We start from the raw sequence: 22688 nt of genomic DNA, 5'->3' as shown, positions 1-22688 counted from the left end.
GGACATTTAGATATGGCACAAACGGCCTTGTTATAAGGACATTCTTCAAATCTGGTACAAAGGCATGTCACCAGGAATGTTAACATTTAATAGGTCAACTTGTCACGAATGACCAATTATAGCACATAGGCTTGTCCTGAATGACTTTAAAACATAACTCGATGGTCTATTTTCAAGGACCTTAATTTATTAGCCGCAATCTTATTAGATTAGGGCTTCCAGGTTTGAACGTGGTTCTTCACCTTTGGACAGGGAGTCATGGACCACAACCGTCATCGTCTTGAAGGACGATTCATTTGGCAGAAAAGAAGCCAATCAACATCACTAATGGATGTTTATATATAACCATCGTATCTAATGATATTAGTCATGATCATATCGATCATATTGACTATTAGGTTTGGGTATCATCACACCATTTTGACTAGGGGATCATAAAGATTACTACTATCGTTGTCTTACCGACACCAGAATAGGGTATAGCCCGTAGGCATTTCATCGCGAGGGATGTTAATATTATGATCATCATACTGATGATACCAGTCAGGATCGCAACGAGTATAGATTATGGGGTTTGAGTATAGCTCACCCCTTTGGCAAAGAATCACAAAAGATTAAAATTGCCTCGTCTTGATTGGACAACATAATATAGCCTTTAGGCAAAACATCTCTAAGGATGTTGAAACTGTTTTAATCATCGTATTGATGATTTTTTGTCATGCTCGCATTGATCGTATAGACTATTAGGCTTGAGCATAGCTCACTACCTTGGACATGGAATCGTAACGATCACAATGTCTTTGTCACACATGGACAATATAATATGGCCCATAGGCGAAACATCACTAATGGATGTTTATAATAGGTTCATCCTATTAGAAGATATAAGTCATGATTGCATTAATCATATTGTCTATTTTGGCTTGAGCATAGCTCACCACCTCAGACAAGGAATCATAAAGATAACAATGTCAATGTCTCAAATGGACAATATATTATAGCCCGTAGGCAAACCATCACTAAAGGATGTTAAATAATATTATCATCATATTAAATGATATTAGTCATGATCGCATTGAATCATGTAGACTATTATGTTTGGACATAGTCCAATATTTTAGACAGGAGGTCAAAGACCATCACTGTCGTTGTCTTATCGGACAACAAGTTTAGCCCGTAGGCACATCATCACTAACGGATGTTCCTAATATGATCATCTTATAGGATGGTATAAGCCATGATTCCTAAATTTCTAGGTTTAGATAAGGGGATTGGAAGAATCCAATATAAGGATGACTGTTGTGATTTTCTCGAATCACATTAGTCAAGAGTGTTAACACGTTCCTAAGTGTTAACAAGGATCTGAATTCCTTGAGCAGGTTTCACCATCTTGGCCGCGTAGGCCAGGTTTCACCTTTAAGATTTCCTTTTAAACTGCTTACTGACAGGGAAGGAAGGATATTTATTTTATTCAGGATTTTTATCATAAATCCTAATTCATAAGTTAATAATAATAGCACAGATGGCCTAGTCGCGTAGACAAGTTAAATTTATAAGCCATGATTTCAGAGAATCGCGGCATTAAGGTTTGAATCAAAGTTCATTACCTTTTTCCTGACAGGGAGCTGTAGGCTGCCACTGTCTTCAGTCTCAGAGGACATTAACTATAGCCCGTAGGCACTTCCCTTCTAAGGGATGTTTATTACAGAATTGCCCTTAGGGAAATTCATTAACCATGGTAAACAGAGACCATATTTGGTTAATTTATTATTCATATATTTATTTAGGATTTCTATTATAATTTATCCTAATTATAAAACATTAACAGTTTTATCAGTGGCACCCAACGGCCTGGTCACATGGACATTTATAAATTTTAAGCTATGATTTCAGAGAATCAAAGCATGAAAGTATATTGGCACAATAGGCCTAGTCACATGGACAATTATAAATTATATGCTAGGATTTCAGAGAATCAAAGCATTTGAGGTTTGAACCCAGTTCATTAGCTTTATCTGACAGGGAGTCTTTGCTACCACTGTCTTTTGGCTCATACGGAAATGAGCAGGGCCCGTAGGCATTATGTTACCACGTATGGTTAAAATATGATCATCTTAATTAATGATGTAAACCCAGGATTCAGAGATCATTAAACTGGGTTAGGAATCTTTTGAAGAATCCTTTATAAAATGACGTGTGTGATTTTAAATGAAATCACATCTGCCAGGAGTGTTAACATGTTTTAAGATGTTAACAGAGATCTGAATCTTTTACACAGGTCTTACTATCTTTACCCGGTCTTATAATTGACACGAAGGCTAGGTTTCACTCTCAAGATTCTTAATTTATGATTTGAATCTTTTTAACAGGTCTTACCATCTTGGCCCGGTCTTATAATTGACCCGTAGGCTAGGTTTCACACTTAAGATTCTTAATCAATGATTTGAATCTTTTTAACAGGTCTTACCATCTTGGCCCGGTCTTATAATTGACCCGTAGGCTAGGTTTCACACTTAAGATTCTTAATTTATAATTAACGCAGAACAATTTTAAATTGAGGTGTTAATATGGATCTAAATCTAATTATGGAATTACCGTCTTGGCCCGGTCTTAAAATGACACGTGGCTAGGTCTTGTCCTTTTTAGACTTTGCCATTTTATTATAATGGTAGATCTTATAAAAGAAATGTTATTTTACATTTATTTAATATTTCTTGTTTAGAATGAAAGTTTAAACTTAATCATTCCATTATATAAAATTAAAAGTATAAAGTTGCCCTAAGCGGGACTTGAAAGGAATAATGTTGTCCTCGTAGGGACTGAAAGATAATTATGTCCTTATAAGGACTAATAAGGAAACGATCTTCAATAAAAGGAGTTTCTTCTTCATTTTATTTCTGAATGCTTTCTCCTTGGATGCTCGTTTCATTCTAGCCGCGGTACGAAGCTCAGCATCTCAGGGCTCCGGGTGTGGAGAACTCCTATTACGGCTTCTTCGCTTGGCGACGTATCCAACAAAAATTTGAAAGTAAAAATTTCAAGATTAGGATTGAGAATATTCCTAAGTTAAGTCTAGACTCAGAAGGTTTAGATATGTGCAATTTTGTGTAACTGAGATTAAACACTAAGGCTAGTGTTTAATTCACTCAGTGTTGGCTCTGATACCAACCTGTCACACCCCGATTTTCCACGTGTCACCGGTAGGCCCGGTGGGGAGTATCGTGACGTCATGGTTGGCAACATAATAGTCAAACAACACAATATTATTAAGCACAGCGGAAGCAATTAAAATATAATACAACCCAATTTATTATTGTAATATCAACTATCACAATATTCGGGAGCTTATCCACAGAAGGATCGAACATAAAATGGAAACAATAGTTCAACAGACTTCAGGCATCTTAAGCTTGCGAAACTCTTTATTGATGCTAAGGAGACAATCCAGCCAATTACGTTTAGTACCTGCATTTAGTCTTTTTGGGAAAATACGTCAGTTTACACTGGTAAATACAATCAACTGACTCATTTTGGAAAATGATTTAAAAATTGGTTTGGATGCACATGGCATAAATGTTTTTATAATTTGATTAAAGTGCACAGAGGCAAGATTAATCTTTTTATTAACTTGGGAGAATTATTTAATATTATAATCTTGTGAACGAATTACATGTTACTTATGCGTTCAGTAGCCCGGATCTAGTCCGGGTTAAAGATCAATAGACACACCACATAATTGAGTTATACACGGACGGTGTACGCCTACACGCCGTGCTCAGGTCGTGGCCAATCTCGTAAGATGATGCCAAGGATATCCGGGACATGGTCATTAACCCCCCAAAGGCTGTAAAGTAAACAAGACTGTTTAAACGAGCCGATCAAATTATTCAACTACCCACTAAGCGTGGAGATTTGATGCCCGATCAAGCGGTACGCTATGCACCGTAACCCAAGCCCGTATAGGGAAAATAAGTTAAAAGTATTTACCTGATGCAAAGTATAAATCACAATAAGCAAAATGCACGTAGCTTTTACTGGTTCTCCTAATCTGGAACGAAGGTTTAATATAACCTATTAGAATACTAACGGGTCTTTAATTAAGCTTAAGCTTAGACCGGTCAGTTTTAACGATACGGTTCGTACGCACGATTAAGCGAAGACCGGATAGAATATGATTTAGACCCGACAAGTTTGATGACTTGTTTAATATGGGTTTACTATTCACATTCTGGATTTTGAGATAAAAATGATAACGTTTGACCCGTTTCGGCTAGTTTATGCAAACTAGTTACATAAACCGAACCGAACGCATATAATGCATAACGGGTAACCGAAAGGGTTGCAAACAGGTTTCCTAAGTTAATACGCTTTAATTATGTTGTGATATCATTATGATATCTTCCATAATGCCCATAACGAGTTTAATCCCTAAATATGCCCCGTAGGGGTATTTCGGTCATTTTAAGGGTTATAAAAGAGATTTATAATACTTCTGAGATACGGGTCTGATTTAATCAGCAAAATTATTAATTTTAACAGACCACAACAGTTGGTGAAGAGTCTCATTTCCCAAAATGGCTTTAAACCCAAATTATGCGTTTAATACGCGTATGAAGCCGTTTTAAGCGACGTACGGTTTAAAATACCATTCTGAGTTTTCTGATCAGCTAAACAGGCTCAAAACACTCTATTTATTATTTTAAATCAGTGGCAATTGGATTGGTATCAAACGGATTCGTAAAACTCGTTTTATGGCCTAAAAGGGCATATTCGGTATTAACCGAATTAATGCGATAAGCCTAGCTTAAGATCAGTTTAAAAATAATTAAAAATCTTCAAAAATCCCAAAATATTATTTAACATCAGTGGGTAAAAGTTTTGGTACCGAAATCGGGTTTAGATAGGCTATGCGCTAATCGCGCCGTTTAATTAATAAAAAGCTTATTATTTACGCTAATGCGCATATCTCTTAATCTAGACCTCCGATTGACGTGAAAATTTACGTACATGTTTAATAATCAGTAACTAAGATTATTGTACTTCCACATTTTCAAAATTCTCGTTGTGTGGTCATAAGGGCATTATGGTCCAATTTTAAGCGATTAACGGAAACGTGTGCATGCATCGGATAATCAACGAAACAAGTACAGAGACTTATACTATCAAACAACCCTACCCTAATGAAGCACTAAGGCATCTTCGAATCAAACTAAAACGGGTCAGAACCGAAGTCAAAGCAAACGTCAAGGTTTTGCGCCTTTCGGTTCCGAACCGGGTTTAAACAGAAATTTGTCGAGTCGGGCAAGCGTAGACAAGTTTTTATACTTATTACCATGTTATATTAAGGTTAAAACAGGTTACACACCTCTCGGATCATTAATCGTGCATTAAATCGTATTTTGTAATTCTGTTGACTTTTTCGGTCAACGTTTGACCCGACAAACGACCTAGTTAGGTCTGGAATTGGTACTTGCCCTTATAAGGGTTTAATACCCATATAATTACCTATCTAACGGTACGTTTAATTTGACATACGACTGAGCTATCGACACTTAATCACGAAGTCAACTGTTAAGCACGATATATTGACTTTTAAGCTATTTATAAAGCTAGAATTAATTTAGAAGGGTTAGGCAACTTACTAGATGATTAATGGTTGATTAGGAAGGCCCTTGATCTGCTTGTAAGCTCCTCCAATGCTCAGATTGCTTGTAAATGGTGTGAGGAAAGGTTGTGACTTGAAGGTCCTTTATATAGTGGACTAAGACACCATAGATGATTGACAAACAAGTCTAGGACTCCCCACAACTTATTGACACATGCCCTAGTGTTCTAGGGGGTGTTTTAGGGGCCAATGGGTGAAGAATGATCGATCAAAATGGAGTAACATGGCTGTGGCAGACAAGGGATCAAAAAAATAAAGTTTCTGTCCAGATGTAGCAGTCGCGTAGCGCGACGCCTTAGGACCTCAGGCTCGCGCTACGCGAGCATGTTTAATTCAGCCAAATTTTTTTTTATTTAATTGCTGTTTGATCCTTGGCTCTTCAAATCTTGTACAGACACTTATAAATTGCCGTATGGACCCTTATAATTGACATATAGGGGCTTTAAAACATATACCCACTTTGTTAAGCCCTCGGGTAACTAAATTGTTACCCGAAAAGGCCTAACTTTCAACGTTTACGCTTTAAACCCTCGCACACGAATTTGATCACAACTTTCTCATACGTTGACGAAACTTTATGAAATTTAAATCGTGCATTCTAGTGAGCATGATTAACATTTACAAAGCTTAGGGTTTGTCAAAAGGTCACTCAGAGGTATATCTTTAAACATGTTGACACATTTAACCCCTGTAGTTTGTAATCTCTCACTTTTAGCTTCGTATGATCCATGATTTATTCGTTTGAAGGTATGAGCATCATGTAGGGTTAATGTACATTATATTTATTCACAGTTGACACTTAGAATACGTATATTCACATACTTTCCTTGTTTGTCAACTTTAGTCCTTCTATAATATTTCTTTCACACGTTCAAACTTTATGACACGTGTCAACACATTACAGGACGTGAATTTTCGAGGTGTTACAAATAGCGATCCACGTAGTTAGACGAAAGACATTAAACATTCTTTATGTTCCACTTGTATGTGTGTAAATTTGACAATGTTAATATCATGTAGTTACAAAAGACTTTATTGTGACAACATTAAGAGTATCAAATGTATCCACTGCTATGACTTACTATTAGTCTATTACAACTACTGATCATAAAGAGATAAGATTGAATTGTAAGATCATAAAACAAAATGGAAAAGGTGTCAGAGGACACACCATTTTAGTGAAGAAGGGGGCAGACCCTTAATACTGGCAAATAGATAGAGGCGTTATTGACCAGATAATGCATCCCAATGAATATCAAACTGCAATCAATAAACAAAATATTAGCCCCAGCCCCGGTTGACTACATTAATGAGACGCAGTTGCCCTAAATTATTAATATTCACAAAAATGTCAATAACACAAATTAAAAGTAAATAGTAGTGGAATTCACAATACCTTTATGGTTATTGCTTTGATGACGCCTGGTTGCATTGTCTCCAAACAAACGCTGATTTCAACTGGACACCTTTAATTAACCAACCATAAACATAAATTCACAAAAATTCATAACAAAACAGTTAAAAGTAACCTAATCAATGTACTCTCGAAACCTAACTCATCGAATAGGAAAGAACTCACCAAATCGAAACAGCGAGTGTTCGAGCACCGTCTCTGGTGTTCATCTCAAATAATTGAAACATGAATCGCAAGTTCAGGACATATAATCAGAAAATGAAGTTTTCAAAAATCTGAAACACAACAACTTTTTTTAAAACCCTAAGCGATGAACAGATCTGAACAAATGAACCAAGAGATATTTTTTAAACCCTAAAACATGAATCCCAAGTTCATGACATATAATCGGCAAATCAAGTTTTTACAAATCATAAAAGATTTCGTACCTGTAAGTGAATCGGTGAATCAAGTTTTTACAAACCGATTCAAATTTGAATAAGATAAAAAAGATGATTTTGAATAAAGTTATATGAATATGTGTCTATTCTAATTAACCAAAGTAGCAAAGGAAAATATAAAGTTCGAAAAAATTACAAAAACCATGTTCAAACACATCAGTTTGAAATAATGAATATCATTCTACCTATTGAACAACTTATTATGCCTCTAAATAGAGAGCACTATTCTTCATCCAAACACTCAAAAGTGATTATCTACTTATAATAGCCTCAATAATCATATAAGCTATTAAATAATCAGTTTCAAATCCCCTAACAGGTCACTTTGCTGAATATCTTAGTGCGTCTATCTAAAATTTAGGATTGTTGATGTATGTAGAGTCATTCTATTACTTCTTATTCATAAAACTTAACATAAGAATTATCATTAATCCATAATTCCAATGAAGGGGGTGATCGATATTAACACAAAATGCATTGGAAACTTACACTTTAATGAAGATATAAGCTTTCACATGCGTTGCAATATAGCCAAGGGTCCCAGTTTCACCAGTCAACTTGCCACCTGTTAACCAAATGGACCCAAAAATTTGTGTATGTAAAGGTAATCATTAATTAGAATGAAAAGAGCGAAAAATATTACTAACAACCATCTAAAAATTAAACTTATATTATAATCATGCGTATCGGGTAAGAAAAGCCCACATGAACTTACCTTGCAAGTAAGGAATTTACAAAAAAGTTATAATCTTTATATACGATTATTGTTTTTTAAATTCTCCTTACCATGTTCTTGTGCAATTTCATTACAATCGAGCAATATTTCATTCAAAAATAGATCAATTTTTCACCAGGTCCTTTAAGGTAAAAAATGCTAATATTTAAACAAAACTCACTTGGCGCCACTTCTCATCGGCTCTCGCCTTTCTTATTATTCCAAGCTCTGCCATAAGTACGTATGCGCCATCCTTGTTATCATCATCTTCATTAATACCCCCCCCCCCAAAAAAAATTAATTAATTTGAGAGAAATATTAGTCACCATTTTCCTCAATAAACCACATGTCAGCCAATATGTATGCTAATGCACAAACAAAGTGTAAATATAAAGATAGCATGGACAGAATTGAATTGTGTGTAACATGTATGTATGCTAATGCACAAACAAAGTGTAAATATAAAGATAGCATGGACAGAATTGAATTGTGTGTAACATGTTACAACAATACACCAGCATTAGCCTATCTATTGTCAAACTACCTTTTTATAGTCAACAAATTTCATAAGCCACTTGAACAGGTACCTTGCAGAGGGAATGCATTAAATTATGTTGGTGTGGATTTCAAAAGGTCTTCTAACTTGACACCAACTGAGAACCTGTTAATTGTATATCAACAAATATTAAAACAACAAATATTAAATATACATAAAATGAATTCAGTTATTGAAAAACGATTTAGATATGTATTATAGTTATCTATTAAGAGCCAAATATGGTTGACTCGCAAAAGTCCGTGATGGAAATTTTGGGATATAAATTTACTTACTTTGGTGGTGAAATGCCAAACCAATAAATATGTTTTATATATTCTAATCTCGTTATCAATATTGTATACACCAAGTAACCATTACTTCATAATTTGAAGTAAGTGTAATTACTTTGATTACCTAAAGTCAGATAAGATGTTTCTCAAGGTATATTCTGCACTACATAGCTTTGAGCCATAATTAAACCATAAAATAAGTATCATTAACAGAATGCTTCAATTCAAATATGTTATAAACAGTTCAATTAGTTATCAATCTCATCTAAAGAAAGTAAATTATATTCTTGACAACATAGAAGCCAAACATAGCCACTTTGACTCTCAAAAGTCAAACAAACTTTTTTTTGTTGGTAAAAATCCAAAAATAATAAATATGTTTTAAATCATATCCGTGTCATAACTATTAACAATACCACCTACCTCTTACTTGTATGGTCATCAAAATCCCATTGCATGTAAACCGATCTTTCTCTTTCCCTATTTGCTTCACCACAATTATGATCATCAGATGTCTCATTAGCACAATTGTGGTAAATGTAATGAATGAACTGCTCCTATTAAATAATACTCAAATTAAAATAAAGACGCATGTAAATGAGTTCTAAAATCAGCTGTTGCAGAATTGAGTCCGAAATTGCATCGGATTCATCATCAAGTTTAGCGGATCAAGTGTGGCATGGCGAAATATTGAAATTAATTACATAACTACGATAATTCCAATAGTAATATTCTGTACGAAATAAGAAACAACATGATGAATATGGCTAAAATCCTAAATCACAAATTGTTAATATATAAAACAAAAAAAGAAGCAATATTTTACCAAAGTGACCCAAGAGCTATCAAACCTAAAATCCTAAGAAACAGAGCTGCCAATCAATCTCCATATATTCCAATAACCTAACAAAATCTTGATCACTTCACATACATGTTCTTGATCTTGTTTCTGTCCTATTTCAATTCATGATGAAAAACAAAATAAATAAAACATAAGAATACGAATCATGAAAGAATTTTAGGGTTAGAACATTACAGATCAAGAGTACAACAACCTCGTTGCTCTTAGGCTTCCAATAGTGATCCAAGAGATTAGGGCTCTTGAACTGAAACGGCTCCCAATTGTTAAACGATATGGGTTAAGTAAAATTAATATATAAATGATTGTGATAAAAGAATAAAAATTAATCACGATGATGAACCTGAGAAACAGCTCGAGACCACTGATTCTACCTTATCTTGTTCATCAAGCTAATCACAAAAAATATGAAGAAACCTATCAAATGCCTATACAAAATTAATCACAAAATATTCAGTGTATATCTTCAATCCAATCTATCAGATGCTTTCAAAAACCATAACAATATTAGGAGCATCAATTGAGCAGTAACTAATGACGAAATGCAAAGAAAACCTCAAATCTGAAAACCCTAAAATCGATGGAAACTGACCTTCCTATTAGACGGTTGAGAAGATGAAGAATGATGGAGCCAGATTAATTGCAGTCTGAATCATAAGGTTTGGATGATGGATCGGCGGCGAAGAATGAGAAGAACCAGCGTATTGAAGAAGAGAGAACATACCAATCTAGGGTTTGTCAAAAAAGTTTGTTTATAGGATTTATAGGATCCATATTACCCATAAACCCGACCCGAATTTAGTCGGATCCCGCGTCCAAATAGTGGTTTTTGTTTGTGTACAAAGAATAAGAGGAATTCCCTCCCAAAATCACCATCTATTCAACAATAAGTTGCCACATCATCAATTTGGCTTCACTATTCAAGGACAAATAGCCCAAATCATCTCCTTTATTAATATATATAGATTCTAGCAACTACACATATTTGGTAAATATCAAGTTCTCAAATTTTAAAAGGTTATATGGGTTTATGAACCTAAGCTGTTAAATTTATGTAAGTTTAATCGTGGCATCCATTGACTTAGAAATGATGTTTAGGATGTTTATAAGTGGCAAGGATGGGAAACAAGAAATTCTCATAGAGCATAGAGAAAGAGAGATCAGTTTAGATTATTAGAAAAAAACGATACAATCTGATTATATGAAGATACTGTTATTTGAGATAAAAGAGGTAAGACATATGATAGTCTTTTAGTCAATTTGTATTATTATAATGATCAAAAATTACTAATATTCTTGTAATAATACTAGTAGCATCAATAAAAATGTAGAGTAAAGTTCACCTATAAACAGTCTTATCGTACAAAACGTACAAAAGGCATGAAAAATAATAAAAAAAGAAAAAACGCGTTGACATTTTCATAATTATTTGCACGTAGGCTAATTATCAAAATAACTCTACAAATGATGTTGTAGGGTAATTTTATAAAATGTTCTTGTAGGGTAATTTTGAAATAACCCTACAAGAACATTTTACAAAATTCCTTTACCCAAAAAAAAAAAAACATTTTACAAAATTACCAGATCAAAATTATCTTGGAAGATCAAAATTACCATACAAGATCATTTGTAGAGTAATTATGATACTCTACAAAAGTACTCTACAAGATCAAAATACCCTATAAGAATATTTTATAAAATTACTCTACAAAATCAAAATTACCATACAAGATCATTTGTAGGGTAATTTTGATAATTACTCTATGAGTAAATAATTACGAAATGTCACCGTATTTTTTTACCTTTTCACCGTATTCGTTCGAAAAGTAGTGATTTTTTTTTAAATATTAGAAACCCAGGCCCACATCCACTATATCCACCACCCGGTTTTCCATTTCCGTTGCCACCAACAAAACCCATGGGTAAACAACACAAACCAGCAACCCATTTCATCCCCTAATGACAAATCTACCCTTCACAAAAACGCATATTCCCATATTCTTCAACCTTTACCAAGGATAATTCCGTCTATTCACCACTCTGTGATCCAAATACTCGATATAAATACCCGATTCTTATCATCTGTGACCTGCAATATAGACTTTACCTAATTCTTATCGGACTGTTGATACTTTCTCTCTCTCTCTAGAAATCGTGATCGGAAATGGGCCGGAAATTTTTCGTCGGCGGTAACTGGAAATGCGTAAGTCTCCGATCTATGTTATTGTTGCTGTAAATCAAGCACGTGAACTTGATTTTTGTTACGTAACATGTATTGGTTTTGATTGCTTACGATCTGATCAGATTCGTTTTTGTTTAACCTAATTTGAGTTAGTTGTAGTCGTTTTCTTGATCGTATGTGTTTTGATTTCACTGTATCGATGGATCTGTTTATTCGTGTTTATTCGAGTTAAGTAAGTAGATTAGGTTTTGATGAACTGTTTTGACTTTACACTATATCGGAAAATATGTTATTCGAGTTAATTAACAGTTTAGTAGACTGGTGACGTTGATACGCATGTTTTGAACTCGAAATTAGTTCGAGAGAATGATTTCTGGAAGGATCTGTTAAGGAAAATTGCTGGATGCGTTGAAATTAGTACTAATTTGATGATCTGTTATCTACTGTTCTGTTTAATTATGCACTTATCGAGTAATTGATCATGTGTATGTATACTTGTGTAGCTCTGCTGTACACTTACTGTTGGATTATTAGCTATATTGATGTAGTCTTTAGATGATTCTGTCATGATGTAGTGGATTTGTACGTCGAAATAAATTGAAATTTAATTTTAATTTTAATTTCAACATTTAGAAATTTGATGATTTTTTTTTTCAAAAGTGTTCATCTAGTTACTGTAAGAGTGTAACTGAAGGAAAAGATTTTGATGGAAGTAGAGTCCTAACTCCTTGAATAGTTGAATGTAAAAGTGGTTTAAATTTTGGTGTTTTTCTTCATAGCATTAGGATCTATTTTGTCTGGTAGGAATGTAGGATATGGAATGTGCTTATAGCATCTGTGACCTGATTTTGTTAATATGATTTTGTAGAATGGAACTACTGAGGATGTGAAGAAGATTGTGGCAACACTTAATGCTGGTGAATTGCCATCAACTGACATTGTTGGTAAGTAGTTACACTGTAGGCAGCATGGTATAATCTGGTCATTGATATGGTGTCATCGTGGCTAAAAGATTCTGGTCATTAAAACATGCTTTAACTGATATGGTCATGTGACGGTCAGTGGCGAAGTATAGGAGGGGCGCCCGACCCCCCGAACTTTTGGCTCAATAGTGTTATATATGTAGTTTTCGTATAGAAATTTCTGGGTATATACGTTTTCGACCCCACGGTTCTATAGAAATTTTTTGGTATATACGTTTTCGACCCCCCCGTCATTTGGGTCAAGCTTCGCCACTGATGACGGTACTAGGTTGTTAAGGCTAAACGAATCTGGCCATACATTGTGGAAGCTTATGTTGTTATTTTTAATACATTGTGGAAGCTTATGTAGTTATGTGTTAAAAATGCTGGTTGATTACTTAAATAACATGTAAAGTTGTAAACATGATCTGCCTCATGCCATCTTATTCTTCTTTCAAAGTGTTAAGGCAGTGATCGTGGATATATAAACTGTAGTATTGTTTCTCAAGTTCCACCATTATAAGTAATAAACTTTATGTGATTACTATAACGGTTTCCTGAGTTCATCTACGTTTTCTTTTAAGGTATTTGCATTATTGATTTTTCAATTCTTAACAATCCATTCTTCTTGCAGAGGTGGTGGTGAGCCCTCCTTTTGTGTTTCTTCCTACTGTCAAAAGTGAATTGAGGCCTGAAATCCAAGTTGCTGCCCAAAATTGCTGGGTTAAGAAAGGTGGTGCATTCACCGGTGAGGTTAGGTATGTTTTATCATATCATTTACCATTCACTTTTAGCCAAATCCGGGTCATATCCCTATGTGTCATTATTGTCACTTCTTGACTTGGAAGTGCATTGAGTCCTTTTCTAAACAAGGTACAATAGCAACTTGACTGTGACTGAATTTTAATTAAAAAATGAAATCACGTCTCCTGTTTTTGAAACCTTATTTTTCTAACGATTGCTTTCAAAAACTGTATGTCTATTTATATATTGTCAATGTGGAATATATTTCAGTTGTAGGTTATATTTAGAGTGGTATGACATCGGACACAGGCATTACCCTTTATGCAATTGTCATTTGTAGTCACACTTGAAAATTGAAATACTGAAGTTTGCTTTTATATGTGCAGTGCTGAGATGCTCGTCAATTTGGGCGTCCCTTGGGTTATTCTAGGTCACTCTGAAAGGAGAGCATTATTAAATGAAACAAATGAGGTACACTTTATCACACTTCTTGTAAAGATTCTCATCAACCTATTCAAATCAACTCATACTTTTTTTGTTTCTTTTCATTTAGTTTGTTGGAGACAAAGTCGCGTATGCACTTTCTCAAGGTCTGAAGGTGATTGCTTGTGTTGGAGAGACTCTTGAGCAGCGGGAAGCCGGAACCACTATGAAAGTCGTTGCTGAACAAACCAAGGCAATTGCTGGTACTTATTTCAAAAACTTCAAATTTTGATAGCTGCTAACTCTCTTTTGATAGCTGCTAACTCTCTCTGTTATGTACTTGTGAGTGTCAGAAAAGTCATTTTAGTTGAGTTTTGCTTGATATATGAGTAACTTGTCCTCACTTTCAGTTTGATGTGGAGCTGGCAGTTTTGACCCATTTATAAGTAAACTAGTGGGTACCACCCGCGCCCCGGGTTCGAAACGTAGATAAAAATAAGCAAATCGCGAGGGTTAAAGTTGTTTGATGTTTTAGTTAAGGGGCTAAACATGTCATTATTAAAGTTGAGGGCCTAAAGTTGTTTTATGTAGTTAAGTGGCTAAACATGTCATCATTAAAGTTGAGGGGCTAAAGTTGTTTTGTGTGGTTAAGTGGCTAAACATGTCATGATTAAAGTTGATGGGCTAAGATTATTTGTTATTAAAGTTGAGGGGCTAAAGTTGTTATAGTTAAGGGGCTAAACATGCCATTACCAAAGTTGAGGGGCTAAACATGTATTTATTACAGTTGAGGAGCTAAAGTTTGTTAATGCCAAAGTTGAGGTGCCAAAGTTGATGATGTGACAAAATAGCATATTTATAGTATATTAATATATATAATGTGATGATTTAGGTCATGTATTCATAACGGGTAAAATCATTCTATGGCTTTCCAAAGTGTACATTTAATGCATAAAACCTCCTTGATCTTTATATAAAAGGTAGAGCAAAGTCTTTGGATGGTCCCTGTAGTTGAACAAAATTTTGGATTTGGTCCCTAGCTTTCCAAAAGTACATGGATGGTCCCTGTGGTTTGCACTTTGTAACACATTTAGTCCCCCAACTTTTGCCAAAAGTACATGGATGGTCCCTGTGGTTTGCACTTTTTAACGCATTCAGTCCCTAACTTGGACCAGCTGAAACATTTAGATTTGTTAGCTGGGGACTAAATGTGTTACAAAGTGCAAACCACAGGGACCATCTGTGTACTTTTGAAAAGCTAGGGAGCAAATCCAAATTTTTAATTAACCACAGGGACCATCCGTGTACTTTACTCTAAAAAGTATTATTGGACCAAAACTATTTTTGTACTCACATTTGACATGCTAATTGATCACAAAAAGTTAACTTTGGGGGAATACATCTTTGCAGACAAAATCTCAAGTTGGGATAATGTGGTTTTGGCTTATGAGCCAGTTTGGGCTATTGGAACCGGAAAGGTTGCATCTCCAGCTCAGGCTCAAGAAGTAAGCGTGCTGTAAACTCTAATATATGCAACAGTGTTTGTTATGGCAACCTTTCTATATTGCATTTATGAACTTTCAATGTAACAGGTACATGCAGGACTAAGGAAATGGTTCGAGGAAAACATCAGTGCTGACGTTGCTGCTACAACCAGAATTATCTACGGAGGTATGCTTTTTTTTTTTTTCTCTAATATTTTAAAATGACAATTCTGAATTATATACATTGCTGGGAATCACCATGAAGTGATTATGAAAACTGATTATGTGATACTGAATAACCACAGTCAAATATTCAGCTTTAAAAAAACGTGTTACATGAATGGGTGTTTGGATATGCTTCTGCTTTTAAAGTTCAAATAGTGGATTGTTTCGAGTGTTCTAAAAATTCTTGTTACCTGATAAACGAATTATAAATGATCAATTACGACTTCAAGTCACAGTTATAACACACATCCAAACGCCATGATAGTTGTTGGAAATGCTAATGAGTATTAGATACAAATATTATATTCCCAATTACCAAGATACTCTTAATATATTATTCAAAAGTCTGAATTTAGATGTTGGTTTACTCAAAACTTGAAATTTATGCTCCAGAGCGATATTTTTTATTTTTTTTATTATTGAGCTTTTAATACTTTTGAGTTTTGACATGCCATTGCAGGATCTGTAAGTGGTTCCAATTGCAAAGAATTGGCAGGGCAACCAGACGTCGATGGTTTCTTAGTTGGTGGAGCTTCTCTCAAGGTAATTGTTGCTGGGTAGATTGTGAAATATGTTAATATAATGGGTAATTTTTAGTATGGGTCGGGTTAGGTTGACCCATAGCACTTTTGCACTTCCTCACAAATTTTCAACCTTTCCATAAAAATTAGCATCTTGACCATAGTTACAAAAGTTGAAGAATTTCAATATTAATCTGATTTAGTGAGTATTGAAAATTATACGTATCAAATAATGAGATTTTACGTATCAAAATAACTTTTCACCATCCAACATATTTCCTTTTTAGCTATTTTTTTTTTCATTTTATTTTATCCATTTGACCCGTTACTAATGAAACATTATATAAGTCAAGTATTTCGGTCAGTTTTGGCTATATGTTGATCTCCAACATGTCAAATGGGCCAAGTCCGTCCATTCTGTCATCTATAGTCCCAAAGGTGTTTTGGGTATTTCACGTCTTGTTCTTACTATTTTCATATTTTTTTTCTTGTAGCCGGAATTTATTGACATCATCAAGGCTGCGGAAGTGAAATGCGCATAAATAGTGTATCATTTTGGAAACAATGACATCGTGTGGTGCGTTTCTGGTTTGAAATAAGGATATGAACAACTTGGTGTGCTAGCTATGTTACAAGGTGACACCGTTGTTTTTTGTCAATAACTCGGTTGTTTTGAGCACTGAGTGTTTTGTAAACTGATCGGATACAAATTTTGCGGGTATCCACTTTTGCTTATTCTTATTAATAGTAGATGTGGATATATCCATTCAACATTGAGCTTGCTTATATGTTTGGTTTTAAAATGCGATGTCGTTCAGGGCGCTTAGGTTCAAAAGCCCAGGCGCCGAAATTCTTGAATGCTGAGTGAGATAAGCAACTAAAATTTGTTGAAGTTGCGGTTTCTTTAAAAGCTCGACTGGATAACAACTCGAAAATAAGTATGTATAGATAAAAAAGTAGTTAGACTACTCGGAGTGGAGGGAGGGACTGTTAAGGATTGAAATTGAATGAACTTGAGATTGATTAACAATGGTCAAGTTCTATTAACGCTCAGGGAACTCAATGATTGAATAAGCTCCTCAATGATTGAATAAGCTCCGAAAGTACGTTAATGGTGGTTAGCAGAGAATTTAGGAGGGAAACTGATTATTATTTCACAAGATACCCTATACTATTACAATCTGTTACTATTTATAATCCCACCCAACAACCCTACAACTGACAGCTAACAATCTTTGTAACAACCGTTCAACTAACTAACAACCCTTGTTGTAACCACCTACTACTAACAACCCCTGCTGCCAACCTCTGTTACTAATATCCTCTGCTACTGATCCACTGTTGCCACTAATCCACTGTTATTAGTAACCCCTGTTGTACATTTATCTACTGATAACTCCTCTATCCACTGCTCTTTAGCCCACTGATCATTTATCCATATCAATACCCTCCCGATAACCTGATCCTTGACCCCAAGGATCAAAATTTGGAAATTTCTGCATCATCAACTTAGCATCTTCCCAAGTCGCATCTTCCACCCCCACATGCTTCCATTTAATCAGCCATTGCACCAACATTCTATTGAATTTTTTAAGAACCCTAGTGTCCACCACACTCTCAGGTTCCCTAACAGTGGTTTGCAGCCCTTCTTCATTAACCACTGTTGTTGAAGTAGGCTCAGGGCCATAATACTTTTTTAGCAATGATACGTGTACTGTAGGATGAATAGCAGATCCAGTTGGTAACTGCAACGTGTACGCTACTTCCCCTACCTTAGACAATATCAAATATGGTCCAAAATATTTGGCTGTCAACTTTTGATTGAGCCGCTGAGTCACTGACTGCTGTCGGTATTGTTGTAACTTCAAATATACCCAGTCTCCTATTTGGAAACTCCTTTCCGTTCGATGAGCATCAGCCAACTGTTTCATGCGTTGTTGAGACTTCCTCAAATTTTCTTTCAGAATATTAATCACCTCCTCCCTAATTACCAAACTTCTATCCACTGCTTCATTGTTACTTTCTCCTGGTAAATATGGTAAATGTATAGGTGGAGGCTGACCATAGATGACCTCAAATGGAGTGCATCTGATAGCTGACTGATAAGTGGTATTATACCAATATTCTGCCAAGGGTAACCAATTAGCCCACTCATGGGGTTTTTCAAAACACATGCACCTCAAATAACCCTTCAAGCATCTGTTCAGTACCTCCGTTTGACCATCTGTTTGGGGATGGTATGAACTAGACATCTTCTGCTCTACCCCTTGCAGTATCATCAGTTCCTTCCAAAAATTGCTAATGAACACCTTATCTCGGTCAGATATAATTGATTTAGGAGGGCCATGCAACCGATATATGTGATCCAAATATAGCTGAGCCACATCAACTGCAGTAAAAGGATGATGTAAAGCAATAAAATGAGCACCCTTGCTTAACCTATCCACCACCACCCAAATAACATCTTTACCCTTAGATTTAGGCAACCCTTCAACAAAATCCATCGCTATATCTTCCCATACCCCTTGAGGAATTGGAAGAGGTTGTAACATCCCAGGATAAGCCACTGTTTCTGACTTACACTGTTGACAAACTACACAATTCTTAACAAAAGCTTTCACCTCTTTGTGCAGCTTTGGCCAATAAAACAATCTAGCAATTCTGCTAGTAGTAGCATGAATGCCAGAATGCCCTCCTTGTACTGAAGCATGCATCCACTGTAAGATTTGCTACCTTAAAGTTGTAGAATTACTAATGACCAACTTACCCTTTCTTCGTAATTCTCCATTGGACCAGCTATAATGACAATGAGACATAGGATTCTGTTGTAGGTCTTGAATGATTTTTAACAACTCTTCATCATTAGACCATCCTTCTTTAATGGCTGCCCATATGTCTGTATGAACAGATGATGCTGCTAACTGCAACACTTCCCCATGAGTCACCCTCGATAATGCATCTGCCACTTTATTGTCTACACCTTTCTTGTACATAATCTCAAAGTTGAATCCCATCAATTTAGATAACCATCTCTGCTGGAAGGGTGTGGAAATCTTACTATCCAACAAATATTTAAGGCTATGTTGGTCTGTCTTGATCACAAAATGAGCATGAGCCAAATATGGTTGCCATTTTTGGACCGCATATATGATGGCCAATAATTCTCTCTCGTAAGTGGACAAAGACATATGTCTTGGAGACAGGGCCTTACTGATATAAGCGATAGGATGACCTTTTTGCATTAGAACAGCACCTATTCCGAACCCTGATGCATCTGTTTCCACCACAAATGTTTCTTTAAAATCTGGTAATGCCAATACAGGAGGTTGACTCATACCCTCCTTCAAATGTTCAAAAGCATGTTGAGCATCCGTAGACCATTGAAAGGAGTCTTTTTTAAGCAATTGAGTTAAGGGTTTGGTGATGCTACCATACCCTTTCACAAATCTTCTATAATAACCAGTGAGCCCCAAAAATCCTCTCAATTCTTTGATGTTGGTGGGTACAGGCCATTGTTGTATTGCAGATACTTTTGCTGGATCAGTTGCCACTCCTTGTTGGGATATTATATGACCCAAATACTCCAGCTTAGTGGCTCCAAATTCACACTTGCTTCTTTTGGCTACCAACTGATGTTGCCTTAACACCAATAGAACATCTTTTAAATGAGATAAATTAGTATCCCAACAAGGACTATACACCAATATATCATCAAAGAAAACCAGTACATATTTCCTCAGATACTGTTTAAAAACCTGATTCATTAAACCTTGAAAGGTAGATGGTGCATTAGTCAGCCCAAAAGGCATGACCAAAAACTCAAAATGACCATTATGAGTTTAAATGCTGTTTTATGGATGTCTGCATCATCCATTCTGATCTGATGGTACCCAGATTTGAGATCCAATTTAGAGAAAAATTTTGTACCATGTAATTCATCCATCAAATCTTCCACCAATGGAATAGGAAACCTGTCAGGAATTGTAGCCTGATTCAGTTTCCTATAATCTATACACATCCTCCATGTACCATCTTTTTTCTTGACTAGAACCACTGGTGAAGCAAAAGAACTGGTACTGGACCGAATTACCCCTTGTTCTAACAAATCATTAGTCATTTTTTCTATCACATCCTTTTGCACCACAGGATATCTATAAGGCCTTAAATTCACCCCATCAGTTCCTTGTTTCAATGGAATTCTGTGATCATACTGGCCCCTAGATGGTGGTAAAGACTTTAAGTCTTGGAAGACATCCTTGAAATCCTCTAACAGCTTCTGTAACTGTTGCTGTTGTTCCTTGGATTGCTGAGTTTTCTGCAGTACCATTGAAGTATTTGTACTATACCCTTCAATGGCACATACCTGCACCATAGATAACTCAGCTCTCTGTAACTCCATTTTCTTCAAGCTACCCTTAGTAATTTGAGAAAATTTCCTCCCATATTGACCCCTCAACACTACTTTCTGACCATTGAACTTGAAAGCAATGGTTCTATCATTATAATTCATCTTGATGCTTCCCAAGGTTGTAAACCATTGAACCCCCAAAACCAGATCACAACCCCCCAAGGGCATTACATACACATCCGCTGTGAATTGAATTCCTTGCATGATCCAAGAAAATCCCTTCACCATTTGATCACAAATTTCTTCATGACCATTTGCCACTTTTACTAACATAGCTGGGCCCTTAACCATCTTACACCCCAATTGTTTGGCTAATGCAATATCCAGAAAATTATGTGAACTTCCAGTATCCATTAACAATTGTAATTCATGTTTTCCATAATGACCCGTAACCCTAATGGACTTATACCTGTCATTTCCTTCCACTGCATTAACTGAGATTTGAGCACACTCCATTACCACTTCGTCCTCTTCCCCTTCAACCTCTTCTTCTACCCATTCAACCTCTATGTGATACAGCTGAGGTTTCCTGTTACCCTTGCATATATGTTCTTGTGAATACTTCTCATCACAGTTGAAACACAAGCCCTTAGACCTTCTTTCATCCATTTCACCTTTGGTCAAGGTCTTCCTAATCACATTCCTTTTTGAGTCAAAACCCACTGACTTACTAAAGGAAACTGGTTGCTTATTGTTACTTGGGTTAGGTAAAATTGGTGGTTTGAACCCAACTCTTCCCCTCTTAGCCTTGATAGTGGCTTCTTGCAGTTTAGCCAAACAGAAGGCTTCTTGAATATTCTTAGGGTTGAACATTCTTACCTGCAATTGTATCTTCTCTTCTAACCCCGCCATAAAACAACTCAGAGCATACTCTATTGGCAGTTGAAGTCTACTGATAATGGCATCAAACTTGTCATGATACTCTTGAACAGAAGTGGTTTGTTTCAAGTTCTTAAGATCAGTCATAGGATCATCAAACAACTTCCCAAATCTGACCTTCAAGGCTTCTACCAATTCCACCCAAGTCAAAACTTCACCTTCCATTCTTTGACCAGTAAAAGATTGATACCATTGTAATGCTTTTTCCTCAAAATGAATGGCTGCCAATCTGACCTTTGTTTCATCCGACACTCTATCCAATTGAAAGAATTGTTCCACCTTAAACAACCATGAAGTTAGATCATCACCTTTAAACCGAGGAAATTCAATCTTGGTCAATCTTGCTGCAAAATTGAATCCTTCCCCATCATTCTGCAACTCTTGTCTTTGATGGTTTCTTGCATTGCCTTGATTGTTGACCATTTGAGTCAACTGTAAAGATAATCCTGTCACCATATTTCTCATTTCTTCCAATGCTTTCGTGTTCTCATCGATTCTGTTATTCATCTGCTGGCTGCTTTCAGCATCATCAGCATCATTATGACCATGTCTCTTTGTCATTTTGATTTAGGGAATTGATCTGAACAAAGATCAATGGAAATTGAATTGAACGAACTTCAAATGAAGGAATTCAACCGAAACAATGATTGAATTCAGAATTTGAAATTGAACGCTGGACTTTTCCCCAATCGGCTGAATTAGGGTTCGTGTTTGAATTGAATCAAGAGTGTCCAAGGATAGACAGCTCTGATACCAATGTTAAGGATTGAAATTGAATGAACTTGAGATTGATTAACAATGGTCAAGTTCTATTAACGCTCAGGGAACTCAATGATTGAATAAGCTCCGAAAGTACGTTAATGGTGGTTAGCAGAGAATTTAGGAGGGAAACTGATTATTATTTCACAAGATACCCTATACTATTACAATCTGTTACTA

The 22688-nt window shown here is 35.7% G+C and overlaps 2 protein-coding genes and 1 long non-coding RNA gene across 19 annotated transcripts; 1 reads left to right on the top strand and 2 right to left on the bottom strand.

Moving 5' to 3' along the window:
• Positions 1-3250: 3250 nt before the first annotated feature.
• On the bottom strand, positions 3251-10669 carry LOC110865974. 17 transcript variants are annotated; one of them, XR_004860916.1, is made up of 11 exons: positions 10514-10668; positions 10265-10349; positions 10099-10168; positions 9486-10016; positions 8416-8895; positions 8009-8084; positions 7245-7354; positions 7062-7131; positions 6837-6925; positions 5643-5892; positions 3251-3476 (listed from the first exon to the last, which is right to left on the bottom strand). It is a non-coding gene; the product is annotated as an uncharacterized LOC110865974 (long non-coding RNA). The 17 variants fall into 17 exon arrangements; XR_004860915.1 differs by lacking the exon at positions 3251-3476 and adding an exon at positions 4010-4048; XR_002551133.2 differs by lacking the exons at positions 3251-3476; positions 5643-5892 and having other exon boundaries at positions 6641-6925; positions 8416-8501; positions 8822-8895; positions 9486-9619; positions 9889-10016.
• A 1301-nt stretch (positions 10670-11970) lies between these two features.
• On the top strand, positions 11971-17243 carry LOC110865976 (triosephosphate isomerase, cytosolic). The gene is made up of 9 exons (XM_022115318.2): positions 11971-12124; positions 12972-13047; positions 13700-13823; positions 14196-14280; positions 14363-14495; positions 15643-15737; positions 15825-15903; positions 16402-16484; positions 16957-17243. Exons 1-9 carry the CDS (start codon positions 12086-12088, stop codon positions 17002-17004), a joined length of 762 nt encoding a protein of 253 aa, XP_021971010.1. The 5' UTR covers positions 11971-12085; the 3' UTR covers positions 17005-17243.
• A 3012-nt stretch (positions 17244-20255) lies between these two features.
• LOC110945092 lies at positions 20256-22310 on the bottom strand. The gene has a single exon (XM_022186728.1). The coding sequence runs from the start codon at positions 22308-22310 to the stop codon at positions 20256-20258; it is 2055 nt and encodes a 684-aa protein (XP_022042420.1).
• Positions 22311-22688: the final 378 nt, after the last annotated feature.

Source organism: Helianthus annuus, chromosome 6 (genome assembly GCF_002127325.2).
Source record: "Helianthus annuus cultivar XRQ/B chromosome 6, HanXRQr2.0-SUNRISE, whole genome shotgun sequence".
NCBI lineage: Eukaryota > Viridiplantae > Streptophyta > Magnoliopsida > Asterales > Asteraceae > Helianthus > Helianthus annuus.
The sequence above is the reverse complement of the archived record's forward strand: the minus strand, read 5'-3'. Positions and strand labels throughout refer to the sequence as shown.

Coding starts and splice junctions, on each gene's coding strand:
- LOC110865976 (XM_022115318.2), top strand. CDS start 12,086: ATGGGCCGGAAATTTTTCGTCGGCGGTAACTGGAAATGC. Junction 14,281..14,362: donor TATTAAATGAAACAAATGAG/GTACACTTTATC, acceptor CTTTTCATTTAG/TTTGTTGGAGACAAAGTCGC. Junction 15,738..15,824: donor CTCCAGCTCAGGCTCAAGAA/GTAAGCGTGCTG, acceptor TCAATGTAACAG/GTACATGCAGGACTAAGGAA.
- LOC110945092 (XM_022186728.1), bottom strand. CDS start 22,310: ATGACAAAGAGACATGGTCATAATGATGCTGATGATGCTGAAAGCAGC.